General features: G+C 46.8%; 5 protein-coding genes across 6 annotated transcripts; 3 read left to right on the top strand and 2 right to left on the bottom strand.

The window, feature by feature from the left end:
• Positions 1–137: 137 nt before the first annotated feature.
• Positions 138–1352, top strand: TSTA_100860 (uncharacterized protein; the record flags this gene model as incomplete). The annotated part of the gene is made up of 6 exons (XM_002486038.1): positions 138–228; positions 276–387; positions 460–961; positions 1018–1059; positions 1120–1188; positions 1236–1352. The coding sequence occupies 6 exons, from the start codon at positions 138–140 to the stop codon at positions 1350–1352; spliced, it is 933 nt and encodes a 310-aa protein (XP_002486083.1).
• Positions 1353–3013: 1661 nt separating this feature from the next.
• TSTA_100850 (DNA lyase Apn2) lies at positions 3014–5403 on the bottom strand (the record flags this gene model as incomplete). Its single annotated transcript, XM_002486037.1, has 5 exons — positions 3014–4153; positions 4199–4908; positions 4958–5090; positions 5143–5188; positions 5312–5403. 5 exons carry the CDS (start codon positions 5401–5403, stop codon positions 3206–3208), a joined length of 1929 nt encoding a protein of 642 aa, XP_002486082.1. The 3' UTR covers positions 3014–3205.
• A 105-nt stretch (positions 5404–5508) lies between these two features.
• Positions 5509–6640, top strand: TSTA_100840 (cytochrome c oxidase subunit VIa, putative; the record flags this gene model as incomplete). The annotated part of the gene is made up of 5 exons (XM_002486036.1): positions 5509–5845; positions 5933–5957; positions 6020–6179; positions 6233–6240; positions 6320–6640. 5 exons carry the CDS (start codon positions 5509–5511, stop codon positions 6363–6365), a joined length of 576 nt encoding a protein of 191 aa, XP_002486081.1. The 3' UTR covers positions 6366–6640.
• Positions 6641–8189: 1549 nt separating this feature from the next.
• Positions 8190–10776, top strand: TSTA_100830 (C6 transcription factor (Gal4), putative; the record flags this gene model as incomplete). Its single annotated transcript, XM_002486035.1, has 5 exons — positions 8190–8297; positions 8523–8626; positions 8679–8708; positions 8762–8856; positions 8907–10776. Exons 2-5 carry the CDS (start codon positions 8594–8596, stop codon positions 10774–10776), a joined length of 2028 nt encoding a protein of 675 aa, XP_002486080.1. The 5' UTR covers positions 8190–8297; positions 8523–8593.
• TSTA_100820 (MFS sugar transporter, putative) lies at positions 9491–13474 on the bottom strand. 2 transcript variants are annotated; one of them, XM_002486033.1, is made up of 10 exons: positions 13321–13474; positions 13060–13272; positions 12860–13004; positions 12598–12803; positions 12505–12550; positions 11918–12457; positions 11555–11860; positions 11399–11495; positions 11219–11345; positions 9491–11156 (listed from the first exon to the last, which is right to left on the bottom strand). In XM_002486033.1, exons 2-10 carry the CDS (start codon positions 13150–13152, stop codon positions 10995–10997), a joined length of 1722 nt encoding a protein of 573 aa, XP_002486078.1. In that variant the 5' UTR covers positions 13153–13272; positions 13321–13474; the 3' UTR covers positions 9491–10994. The 2 variants fall into 2 exon arrangements, with proteins under 2 accessions (XP_002486078.1, XP_002486079.1); XM_002486034.1 differs by having other exon boundaries at positions 9491–11345.
• Positions 13475–13486: the final 12 nt, after the last annotated feature.

Raw genomic sequence — 13486 nt, 5'->3', positions numbered from 1 at the left:
TTTGTTTTCATTATTTACATTGGCTATCACATAATATCTATAATTCGCCCCGACCTCCCCATCGAAGACTTTCTAAACTCATATTGCTTTTCTCTAACGTCAAGATATTGACATAACAACAGTCTAACAGTCTGAGAATGAACCAACGCGAGTCACCAGACAACCCTGATGCCCCGTTATACGTGGGTAGTGCTGAACAATGGGAGTTCAGTAAAGGCCTTGTCGACAGTACGTCTGACAATTCTGGACTCATGGCAACTACTGACATGTTTTAGTACGCGGAGATGTCGTTGTGCCCTGTGACACTCGCTTTCTCATCGAACTCGTGACAAAGCTGGATCGAGGCTATCATTCTATTCTCAAGCATCTCGTCTCATGCTCTAACCGGTAGGTGCCAGAACTTGCAAAAGACAATGGGTGAGGATTCTTAGGCCCACAGAAGTTTTAACAATCTTTTAGTACCTGTGTTATTGATTCTGACGAGTTTTGTCAAACCGTCAATGATGTTGCCTTCTTTTTTGTGGAGATCGCGAGGGAGGTTCGTCGTCTACAGCGCTACCCAAGGCTCTGCCGTGATGAGTCTTTACTGCAGACATGCCAATCTGCCATATTATCTAAACTGTCCGCCAACCACGATAAATGGGCACGCGTTATAGGGGAGTCATCTTCTAAAGCTTGCTGGGCTAGGCTTCAGAAATCCGAGTATTTGATCGAGCTGTGGTTGAATCATCCCACCTATCAGTACGACCTGAAGCCCTGGAACCAGTTCTTGAACGATGAAGCGCCTGGTACTGGAATAAACGTCAAAACCAAGTTTCTCAAGGATGTCTATGGCAACAGCCCTTATGAACCTTCTGAATCAGTGCTTCAAGGCAACTTTCACATAGTTCCCCCTGGTGGATGGGCACTCTGGAGGACCTGGGTTGATCACTTTCTGGAGATCGAAAAGAAAATCTATCGAGTAAGTCCGCAATCTTACGTAAAATTGGAGGAAACCGATTAACAAATACAATACAGACAGTGGTTCCACCCTCTATGCGATCTGATGGCATTGAGACTGTGAGTATCGAGGAGCTCATTTTCTTCACTATTTCCTTCACTCTTCTGATTGCAACGTAGCCCAACCCAAAGTTCAACAGGGAATTGAATAAATTGGAACCAATGCTTTACAGTTACCAGACAACCACAGTGAGTATACATGGGGCACTTGGATCTTCTGTTGCTTACATCTATAGTTCAATTTTCGCCCCAACTTGTGGCAACCTCGAGGCAGTCGCGAAAGAGTGTTTCCCCCTGATATGTTGCCGGCACTCGAAAAATTCTTAGGTATCTCTGCAAGTGACGCCAATTGAACGAAAGGCTAATCATCATTTAGGAAACCTTGAGGGATCCATGGATCTCGACTTTGACGATCCTCGGACTCGTGGCATGCTTGTTTCAGTCCATCCAAGTGACACACCATCAGTCCGCCATCCTAGTAACTTTTTCATTTGATAGTCGCTGGGTTTGTGCCGTCAAAGAGTTGAATGAGCACACACCCAATTCCTGATTATAAACTAGTTCTCAGTCACAACATGCATTTCATTTCCTTTGCTGACTCGAGTTTCTTAGTTCGTTCGTTTCGTTTCGTTATGCTATGTTATGCCGTTATGTCTGTTTTAATAGCTTTCAACCCCTTAATACGCTTGTTATGCCGGGCACACACTTTTTCTTATTCTTATGGGACTTACGATTTCCTTCTTATCTACGACGATCGTTACGAACCTGGATCATTTCTTATAACAATTCAACGGGAGAAGGATGATACTTGCTACGATGATAATGACAAGACTGTGATTTGGGGATGTGGGAGAGGAACGATAGGGGGGTGACCAAGGTGACTAGCGGAAGTTGGATGGAAGGAAGGGGGGGGAGAGATATGGAGGAGAGATTTGCTTTTCAGGAGATGCCTTTTCTTTTTCTTACGAGCCTTGATGGAGATGATTGCAATGGAGGAGAGATATTTACGGCTTATGTGCCTATGTCCAATGGGTGGTGGGGGACCAGGAAAAGGGGAGATTGCTTGGGGGAGATAGTTTTTTAGCTGAAGATAGTGGAATGGAATGGTAAATTCAGAAAATGGCTTTGCTGTGCTCTTGTCTTTCTATGTAGATGTTGTTACCATAAAGATATATGGGATGCCTGAAAAATAAGGTGCATACTCGACGGACTGACTTAGTCGTTTCGAGCTCGCAGACTCCTCTTTTGAGAGCGTTGTCCACGAGAGTTTCGCACCCTGTGTATCGATTCCTTCAAGCTATGTAGAGCTCCTGAAGAGCCAGAAAGTATCGAAATCCAGGGGTTGGAAAGAGAATTCTGATGGCCCACAGAAATAAAAAATGGCTTGGGTGACAGCGCTACGAGCCCGTATATAAGACATCTTGAAACAAGACATGAAGAATTTTCTCTAAACCTGCAGACTGGGACCCCACGGGGATTGCCAGCTACCTTCACGGTTTTTGCTGAAGAGATCCACAAGGCTGATAACATAATTTCATCTTGGGGGTGGTTGGGAAGGGGAAGAAGTCCCTAGGATCAGAGGAGGCTGGTTGCCGTGACGAGTCAGCAGCCAGCAACGGATGTGTTGCTGGGAGACTGAAAATCTGAATGCTGGTTGTTTAGACGATTATCCTGTTGCCCTGCAAAAGTCTGTTGCTGGGGATCTGTTGTTGGGCCATAGAAGAGGCTGGCCAGGAAACAGAAACATGAGAGGGTCAGGTGGCCACAGACTCAAAATCGTTTGTCGAGCAGTGAAAAAAAATTTTTTTTTGTCCATTGCCCAGGTGACGAGGATGACGTTCAAGAGAAAAGAAGAGGCTGATCTGCTTCGAGGTGGCCGGGGAAAGGCGACAAAATTGAGGCACGTGGTCTGGAAGAAGTTTCTCTAATATCGGACACCACCGCCATATCGATTGCCTGATATTAGCGTCCAGGTTGGACATCTTCCCAGTCCCCTGCCACCGCAACGAAGACGCTTGATGAACATGAGAGAGAATGTGATGTCACGTGTCAGAGAGTGTTGGTCCTACTCGTCTATCTGCCAATGAGAATGTAGAGATACAGATTCATGATTTTCAATGCTCAGATCCCAGAGATGTGCTGTACGTTTGTGATATCGCGATGGCTTCAATACAGTCCTTCTGTTCCAACCCTTGCTTCCTGTAGCTCATTCCTGTCCATTCCAATCACTCGCCCAGATGAATGTCTTACATCGCCATTGCGTCCCCTTTTCCTTCTGACCAGTCGGACCTAGAGGTCGTGAGCACATCCAGAAAGCTCGACCACAGTTGATGCCTGGTTTCTTCGTCGTGAGCATGATACAAGGCTCCTGATGTTCTTCGCATTTTGGTGTTGCTTTCTTGGTGAATAGCTTTGACCATGATTCCTTGCTGACTATTGGATCAATCACAGTCTCATCCGTGGATTCTGTCGTCGAACCGTCGTCTTGAGCCGTTGTCTGAGAAGTTGGAGTAGGTTTATGTGGCGAAGGTAATACCTGTGATATAGACTTTGTAGGGCTGATCGTGAAAGCGCCATCCAGTCCACGGTCACTAATTTCTTGAGTGGTATTTGTATCCTGGTTATCCTGCGTTTTCTTGGGTTTGAAGAAGCCTATAAGACTTTGCTGTCCCTTGCTTGTCGTGTTTGTATCCAACTTGCCTCTAGACTTACTGCGCTTGGGAGGTGGTGCAGGTGCACTTTCTTTCCGTGTTCGTTTAGAAAGGCCATTTGATGAAGCATTGGACGCATTAGACTGCGTTTTGTACAGTCCGGGTTTGGACGGACTCTGGAAAGGTTCAGCGCTGTTCGTAATAGTAGATTCTGGTGGAGTCGGTGCAGATTCTTCGTCTACAACATTGGTTATCGGCGTAACACTATCCTTGAGAGATGAAGATGGCTTGCGAGTAAACATATCCTTAATACTTCGTCGCTGAGTAAACTCCGGAATGAGACGACCAGATAGAGGCAAAAGATCCTTTGTTGAGTATTCACGCTGCCGAATTCCATTCTTGAAAACACCCGGAGGATTCATAATATCTTTGATATCAATCTCATTGCCCTCTAAAGAAATCTTGTCCTTGAAGGTCGCATATACAGGACAATGATCAGAGCCCTGCGTAAGTTAATACGGCATTGAGTTTACTCTGAAGAGACATACCATTAGACCCTCTTGTATGTTAGCTTCGCTCCACCAGTCTTTCATATCCAAACTGCTTAATATGTAGTCTATTCTCGCTCCATAGTTTCCCGGCCGTGCATTCACCCTCGTTTCCCAGCATGTATACATTCCTCTTCGACCGGGGTGAAATGAACGACAGATATCATGTAGAACAGGAACTTCTCTCGCGGGGTCACGCTGGCCTACTACTTTGGCGCCTTCGACTAACTGGTTGAAGACTCGTCGCACAGGGCTTGAGACAAATTCATCCTCGCTTCCAGTTCCCTTGCGTATAGCCTCCGTCAAGTGGGCAGAGTCTATTTCTCCAACGGAAATGTTGAGATCACCGGTAACAATGACCCTTTTACCCATGGAAACAAGGTTCCGTATGCGAGCGTCCAGTAGATTAATAAATCCCTGGCGAAAGTCGTCTCGCGTCTCATCACGGGCAGCCGGACAGTACAGCCCTAAGAGAACAAAGGCCGGGAATTCCAGAATGACACATCGTCCTTCACAGTCGAGAACTGCCGGGTCAACCTGCAGGTCGGAAAGCTGCTCCATGGATGGATACCCTCCAATTTGCTGATCATCCGGTAAATGGCGGTATGGCGTTGTAGAGTTTGGAGAACACAACAGGCCGGTGATACCTTCTTCTGCCCGAATTGGAGTACACGTTTCATTCCGTGTATAAATCACCACACCAGAGTATCCTATACACGGTAAGGTTATGGACGCTAGCGCAATGTTCGGTAAACGTACCTTTCTTATGCCGGGGGAGACTGAAATAGCAGTCCCAACCTGGCACAAGGACCATGTCATCTCGGAGATCCTTTCGTTGAATTTTTGTTTCCTGAAAGATAACAATATCCGCTTCTAGGATATCGAACATGGCCTTAGACAAGAATAAGTATTCCATCACCAGAACAGCGCAGTAGAGTGCTCACATTGAATGATCGATTATCCCTCCATGGCTGGTATCCAAAGGGATTTCTATAGAAGACAGCATGAGCATCAATCCAGGAGATATCATGTATACATCTATACTTGCCGTATTCCGTTGACTGTCAGATGTATTAGTTATGCGACAAACAGAATCAGACATCCACAACTTACCGTTCCATGTCGTTATCCGGAAGCCCATGGCGACTTGTCCCACATGCTAGTTGAGACGGTATACTTGTCTGCTGAATCAGCGTATTCGACATGTCGGAAATCCCGTGACTTCAGGAAGGAGCGCACCATCGCGTCCCTGCCTCAGGCCGCTAAACCCCAAGTGATGTCACGGCTTGGCAGCTGACATAAGCAGCTCGATGTCTTGGCGTGGCCGCATGAAGCTCGGCTCCGGCACTCCGGCGAATCACGGGGCCAAACTAACGGATTTCGTCAGACCACCCGAACCTTCATCACACTTCAATCTTGAACAAGAGCAGCAAACTCGCCCAATTGCTTTGTATCGAACCATGCTTCCTCAACACAATATGCAGCGCCTCGGCCTCCGTATGGTCAAGCAGACCCGTTCGACTCCTGCTCGCAACGTCGTCCAGCGCCGTTTCAACAGCACCCAGGTTAACAAGCCCGATTGGATTGTCGACAACGCGTTCAACCGGGAGCGTGAAGCTGTCAAGCATCATGCCGCTTCTACCAGCAGTATGTTCTTCTAATTGCGCCGAGAACTTGTTTCCGGTTTCTTTGCAGATGTTTCGAATGTCCAATTGCTAATACAATCGCCTACAGAGCTCTGGTTGAGACTTTCCATCTTGTATGTACCCGATCGATCCGTCGTATGACATTTGCTACTTGTTTGCTGATATACTTCGTCAGTGGTGTTATCCCTTGCCTCATTGGTGGCAGCATCAACGCCTATAACTTGTGGAACGAGCACTGGGAGCACTGGAACCATTTGCCCCCTCTTGAGGAGCGCACCGAGTACTCCTACCAGAACATCCGCACCAAGAACTTCCCATGGGGTGACGGTGACAAGGTACGTCGTACACCTATATATTGATTAAAGCATCTGACTAACCTTGTCTTCAGACTATCTTGTAAGTCAGACCATCAATTGATGCAGATTGCATTCAACACTACAACCGTTTTCATGGATACTAATCTCTATTTAAACAGCTGGAACTCCGCTGTCAACTACCACAACCCCGACAAGACCGGTTAAATGTCTTCTACTGACTGACCGTCTGAGAGAATACCTTCTGACATGCCAGTGATCTCAGACAAACTTCTGTAACTGGCCTGAACCGGGGACCGGCTTGAATATCAAATAAAACCGGACCGACCCCAATTCAAAGTTGATGGCTCTATATAGTCCTCATCGTTGTGCTTTGCTGTCATTCAAAGTTCTTTCCTTTGTATGTAACTTAGATCAATGAAAGGAATGGTTTCCTGTCAATGTGTTCAAGTTTACTATTGGTTTATGGAGTAGTCCGTCGGTTATAACAGTATTTGGCCGGTTGATTTGTCTCGGTAAGAGATTATAATTGGGAGGCTGATTGAGAATGTTTACGTTGAGGATCATTGGTTATATATATGTTGACGCACTCTTTACATAGTTGTACGATCTGCAGTCCGATACTCTGCTCTCTTCGCATCATCTCGATGCATATACATGCAGGAAGCTTTCCGAATACAATATTCTATTTCACACTTGCAGCATATTTCAAAGTTCTATCGCCAACCTCTGCCAGAGAATATACTGTCTCCGCCACGGCACTCGGGAAGTCGCTCTCAAACATGCAGCCACGAGATCGATACCATTCGTGATGCCTCCTACAATGACATTTCCCAGATCAGCGTCAAACATCATCAAGGGTGAAAAGATTCCGAACGGAAGGGATCGATGGCATATTGCCAGCACAAATAGGCCCATCTTGCACCACTCTCACTGAATCATCCCATTCAGCAGCGGGTAACTCCTTTTTCAGAACAGGCAAAATGCCCTCGGTCCCGTCACATGTCGACCTTTATATATCCCTGAACGTGCCGCGACGAATGCACGGCTACAAATCACTAGAAACGTCGTTTTGTTCTCGTTATGCCCTCGCACAAACCCCTAAGTTTTCTCGTCTGGAATGGTGGTTGGTTCGGGGCCCGGAATGGCTAGGATACCGAGGTTTCGGGGACTGACTTCGTTATCTCCGATGGTATGCGTGAGACAGACGCCGGCCGTGGATGTGGCCTGTACTATACTCGAAGTGTTGTTCTTGCCAGTGGTTTGTTGTGCGGTAGCTGTTGGACAGCCATTGTAGAATACCCTCAATGGCCAAGCCAAGTCGACGATATTCGAGGAAGACTGCAGATGGTGAGGTATTCTGGTGTAGTCATGCCGAAGAGGTCGACGGCAGCCAAATCGAGGAGTTGGATTATGCCGGCAAAGAGGACGCCGACTCTGAGTTCTCTGGACATATTGTTCTCTTGTATAGTACAATGGATCAGGTAATGAGTGTTTTCACATCTTGTCCGTCAACAGTGCAGCTGGTCATGCTATATAGAGGTTTCAACTAAGGCGGACCGTCATTCCGTCAAGATTGCTACATACTAGATCATGCACGTAAAACATCAGGAACACCGAGCCGGGTGACGGTGGACAATGCCGCTCTAGCATGAGTGCGAGACTGCATGTCACTGCAATTGTCATAAGTAGGATATAATCTATTTAGAAAGAGAGACTTGGAGGAATTGGAATTGGTTTCGGAATGAGTGCTCGGAAAGAGAGGAACTGCAAGAGGGGAAGGATTTACACATGTTACCAGATTAGGAAAGAGATGGTAATATTACATACACCGTAATTACGACAATTAAGCTGCAAGTATCACGGATTTATATTGTTCCGTTACGCGGGGTGGTAGCAACGGAAAGTGGGGCTCATTCGGTAATGTAAGGAGAACACACACTCTGATTCGTCCACCCCATCCATCACGTGGTTCCTGAACCGATTAATTGGAGGAGGTTCTTCTTCGCCTCGAGACTTCAACATGACAATGGCCTGAATGGACGTTGATATTGTGTCAAGCGGTCGAGGTAAGCATTCGGATAACATCGGATGCTTACATGGAGCCATTTATTGCCCGTTCTTTTGGTCTACAAAACAGTGAGTCTATTGCCAACCCTCTCCGTTTCTTCGGATTTACGCTGTTCGATTGGCGAGAGCATATGATCCCCCGAAGAAGCTTTTTGTTTCCCCGGAAAATCCAAACCCCTCTTCTGTATTTGTATTTCTGTGGCAATGACAATGAGGAAACTTGCAATGCCTCAAATTCGTTATTGATCGTCGCTTGAAATGAATAGTTCTATACCAGTGGACTAACTCTTGTAGATACTTACAGATGATCTTGACTATACGAAAGTTATTTCCTTCGGCTTGCTTTGCGGGCCGAATATTCCAAGATGAGCAGCGCCCGTGATGCGCAGAACTTTGCAGTATGCTTCGTACATCGACCATTTCTTATGTTTATCGCTGACATCATATCAGTGTGATGAATGCAGAGCGAGGAAGTCAAGGGTAATAACCCGATGCATATATTAGACAGTCAGAGTTGACTAACTTTCGGAAAGTGCTCCAAAGGAAAGCCAAAGTGTCTCCAGTGCTTGAAACTCGGCAAGGAATGTGTCTACAGTCCAAAGGTTGTTCGAAGTCCTTTGACGCGACAGTAAGCACGAACTCTCGCTATTAGAAACATCCAGATTTAACACTGTGCAGACATCTCACATATGTGGAAGACCGGCTAAGTGCAGTTGAGACGGCATTGAGCAAACTATTCCCTGGCGGTGATTTGGATAGTGTTGTGAGCTCTCTGCTCCAGGATCAGGACCCTCACAGTAGGAAATCTGTGTCGCCGTCCGTCTCTTCAAAAGACTCTCCGCGTCCTCGACCTGAGAGCAAGCATTCCGAACCAGCTGCAGAAGCAGTCCCACAACAAGCCGATGGCTTCGATTGGGCGGAGCGAGAAATCTCACTCGGGGATCTCTCTGATGGCATGGCCGCCTTGTCTATCAGACCTGAAGGAGCTGGTTACTTTGGAGCGTCGTCTAGCGTTGTTCCACTGCGGGCCATCACAGAGCATGGCTTTGACCTGAATATTCCATCGCCCAGCGGATCCGGTTATCACAGAACGGCACCACTTAAATCACAGTTAATCAGTTCAGCTCCGTCGGGATTGGTGGAGCAAGCGTTTATTGACTCCTATTTCTTAAACTATCACAGCAGTTACCCTTTTGTCCACGAAAGTACCTTTAGGGCTCAATATCACGAGCAGATACCCCGACCTCATGGGCCAGTATGGCATATTCTTCTCAATACGATTCTTGCTCTTGGTGCATGGTGTATTGGCGATGACAGTTCAGACCTGGATATAACCTTCTATCAGGAAGCCAGAAGCTACCTGCAACAGATGTCTGTATTTGAAATGGGCAACATCACTCTAGTGCAAGCCTTGGTGCTTCTCAGCAACTACACACAAAAGCGCAACAAGCCCAATACGGGCTGGAATTATTTAGGGCTGGCTGTACGAATGTCGATGAGTCTCGGGATACATAAAGAGTTTCCAGGCTGGAAGATTAGCCTGCTACAACGGGAAATTCGCCGGCGGCTATGGTGGGGAGTCTTCATGTTCGATAGTGGCGCAGCAAAGACTTTTGGACGTCCAATTCTTCTTCCAGACGAATCCATAATGGATGCCCATCATGTTCTGAATATCCATGAGGAATCACTCACACCAGCCACAACGACATTACCACCTGAAGTCAACGGACCAACCATATATTCTGGTCTGATTGCACAGGCGAATTTTCATTTGAAGACCAATCACGTTTACCAGCAACTACTCGTCTCTAGCCCAAGCATCACCACTGCAGAGGCCCAGGAATTACAGAAGCCTATGGAGGAATGGCACAGTGAACTGCCTTACTATCTGAAGAGTGCTATTCCAGACGAACCAGACTGGTTGGCGCTGATGCGAAATCGATTAATGTGGCGAGACATGAACATGAGAATGCTAATCTATCGGCCTATTGTTCTTCGCTGGGCTTCGGAACGCTGGAAGGCCACAGAAAACACAGTTGAACCGGAAGACGAAGCGGAAAGGGAATGTAGACTGCACTGTTTACAGTTTGCCCGAGCCACCATTTCATGTATGATGGAATATATGGAAACACACATGTGCACACGACTCGGCGCCTGGTACATCTTGTACTTTCTTTTCCAAGCCGTCCTTATCCCCATCATCTTTCTCATGACCGACCCTACTTCACCAGACGTTGCATCCTGGTATCAAGATGTAGAGACAACAAAAACTATATTGAGTCATCCAACATTGAGCAATAACTGGGTAGCTCTCCGTTGCCTTGACGTGATTACCCGCCTATGCTCGCCTGGCTCACTGGCCGAAAGCCAGTCTAGTGTGCAGAACCAATTTATAATGCAATCGCAGGGCCACTTATTTAACGACACCGGTTTTGGAATCTTTCAGACTGAGCTGGGTAACCCGGGTGCAGTTGGGATTGCACCGCCTACTGCTGGGGTGGATTTTGCTGAATGGGTGAATTATCCGGGTCAAGAACATTATTCATAAGTTGCCTCACATTCCAAGCAATACGACGAGAGTTACTAGGAGGCATTTATGTAGTGAATATCTGCTCGTTTTTACGATTGGGTATGTGCCTCTCGGCATCCGGAATTTGCAGAGTCATAACAATTCTGGCCCGAAAGCGTCTGTTCATGGCCGATATACCTGACGAAAGCAACCTTCTCTCTTGATGCGCGTCCAGTCGCCAAATGGATACCAAGACCCTAGTTCAGACCATGGACATGTTCCTGTTGCACAATATCATACTTGAGCACTTCCTCACTGACAAGCGGTACTCCGCGTAACTGAGCCTCGATATGAACAATACGTTCCTTTTCTTCATGAGCCGCCGTATCGCCAAAGATGAGGTCCATATCTTCGAGAGTCTATGAGACATGCCAGTTAGTATCCACGGTCTCTATAACTTAACTCATAAAAATGTACATACCTTTCCTCTTGTTTCTGGAATCACAAAGTACGTGAATGCAAAAGCAATCAGACAAAACACCGCGAAGAAGAGATATGTCCCCCAAGTAATGGACGAAAGCATATCTGGCGTAACCAAGCCGATGATACTAGTAGGACTCGTTAGTATCCCTTCTTCAAGTCCATTGATCGTAGAACGCACAAGTTACACATCCAAGTAGCCGATGTCGTGATCGAAATCGCCTTTGATCGAATCGAAAGATTAAAAATCTCCGAAGGCAAAACCCATCCAATGGGTGCTACAACACCATCAGCCATCCATTACCCAACCAGCAGAACAGAAGGAGAGAGGACAGACCAAACGAATAGGAGAAATTAACATCATAAATATAAATAAACGCAATCCCCGCCCAACCCGCGCTCTTTTGATTTACAAGCGCAGATCCATAAGCACCAATAATACCAGCCACAATCACGAGCGAAATACAAGTACCGATTGCGCCGCACATGAGTAATGGGCGACGACCGACTTTGTCTATGAATATCAAGGCGGGAAGGGTGCTGAGGGAGTTTATTATGCCGTATACGCCTGTGGCCAGGAGGGAGGTTGTGTTTCCATCGAGACCGAGTTGGGAGAATATGGTTGGTGCGTAGTATATCATTGCTTTTAACCATCAGCATCTGCTCAGTCGCAAGAATAGTGAATGAAAAGGGAACAAACCGTTACAGCCCATAAACTGCTGAAAAAACATCACCACACACCCAATTGCCAACCTCTTAAAGCGCGCCCACGTACTCACCAACGAGATATACTGCGCAACCTCAAGTCTCAACCCAGACAAATTCGGCCATTTATCTCTCGCAAAAGAATTCTCAAGCATAATCTGCGCTTTGATTTCGAGATATTCCTTAATCACCTCCGGATCATCCCTTGAGGCTCGACGACGCAGTTTACACAATGTCTCGATTGCGTCGTCGTCACGTTCATGCATGAGTAACCAACGAGGCGAATCCGGGAAAAAGAGCATTCCCACCCCGAGCGCGAGAGCGGGGATAATTTGAAGTGCAAAGGGGAGACGCCAACTTGCTTCGGATTGGTTTGTGCATTTCTTATTCGCGGGGATGTCGGTGTAGGGATTGAAGGTTCGTTTGGATGGTGGACCGCCTGTGTAAGGGATTGAAGGGGCACAGCGTGTGCCGCCGATGTAGTTTGAGCCGTAGTCGATCCAAAAACTGATTAGGATGCCGATTGTGATTGATACTGGTTTGTTAGTTGAAGCTAACAAGGTTGGAGGGAAGAGGGCATACGTTGCTGCAGCACGACGAGACTTCCTCTGACCTCGGGCACGGAGATCTACAATCTCAGTCAATACTCGTCCTGTCTGGTTCTGGTGGACTCACCTCAGAAATAAACAAAGGCACAATCTGCGTCAACTGTCCAATAGCAAGCCCAGCCACAGCTCTCCCTGCAAACAACATTGGAATATTCATAGCACCGCATTGTACCGTCGAACCCACGATGAAGATTACCACTGCAATCAACATTGAAGCCTTACGGCCTAATCGATCTCCAACAGGGCCGTTGCAGAGAGAACCAAACCATGCCGCTGTTTAATATCAGTTTATCATCTCTTTCCTTACCCGAGAGAAAAGGACGACGTACCGAGTAAAAGCGTAGAAACGAACCATCCTTTAAAGTTACTATCGGTATAGATTCGAGGGAATCGAGCTCCGAATGACTCCATGGTCAGAATGCCAGAAATAACGCCTTGGTCATATCCGAAGAGGAGTCCGCCGAGGGTTGAGAACTACATCTTGTGAGCATGGATACATTTTTCGAGCTATGAGAGAAGGGCGACATACCAAAGCAACACCGAAAAGATAGGGATTCTTGACTAGATATTTGAAGCCGCCGTCCGATAGCGGTTCGCCATTTGTCTGGCTTGTTGGAGTCATGGTGTATGGTCACTCAGTGTCTGCTGATGCAAAGAATCTTCACTCAGGATGAACAAGAAATTGATATCGAAGATCATATGCAGTCTCTGCACCAGGACGAGTCACCATCTTATGTATTAACTAACCCGGAATGAGCTTTGCCTCAAACCAACAATCGGATTTACTCACTCCTCCTTGCTTCTCTCCATCTTCTCTCTCTCCACAACCCCAACCAAGAAGCTGAATACATCGGACAACAGTACTCCGATATATCAAAAGGCGGGGAAAATCAACTTTGGAAGAAAAAGGGGAGTTTGTGGAGAACTCAGATCCACCTTAACCGTATGAGGTTATA

The sequence above is a fragment of the Talaromyces stipitatus genome, genomic scaffold (genome assembly GCF_000003125.1).
Source record: "Talaromyces stipitatus ATCC 10500 scf_1105507295511 genomic scaffold, whole genome shotgun sequence".
Classification (NCBI taxonomy): Eukaryota; Fungi; Ascomycota; class Eurotiomycetes; order Eurotiales; family Trichocomaceae; genus Talaromyces; species Talaromyces stipitatus.
The sequence above is the reverse complement of the archived record's forward strand: the minus strand, read 5'-3'. Positions and strand labels throughout refer to the sequence as shown.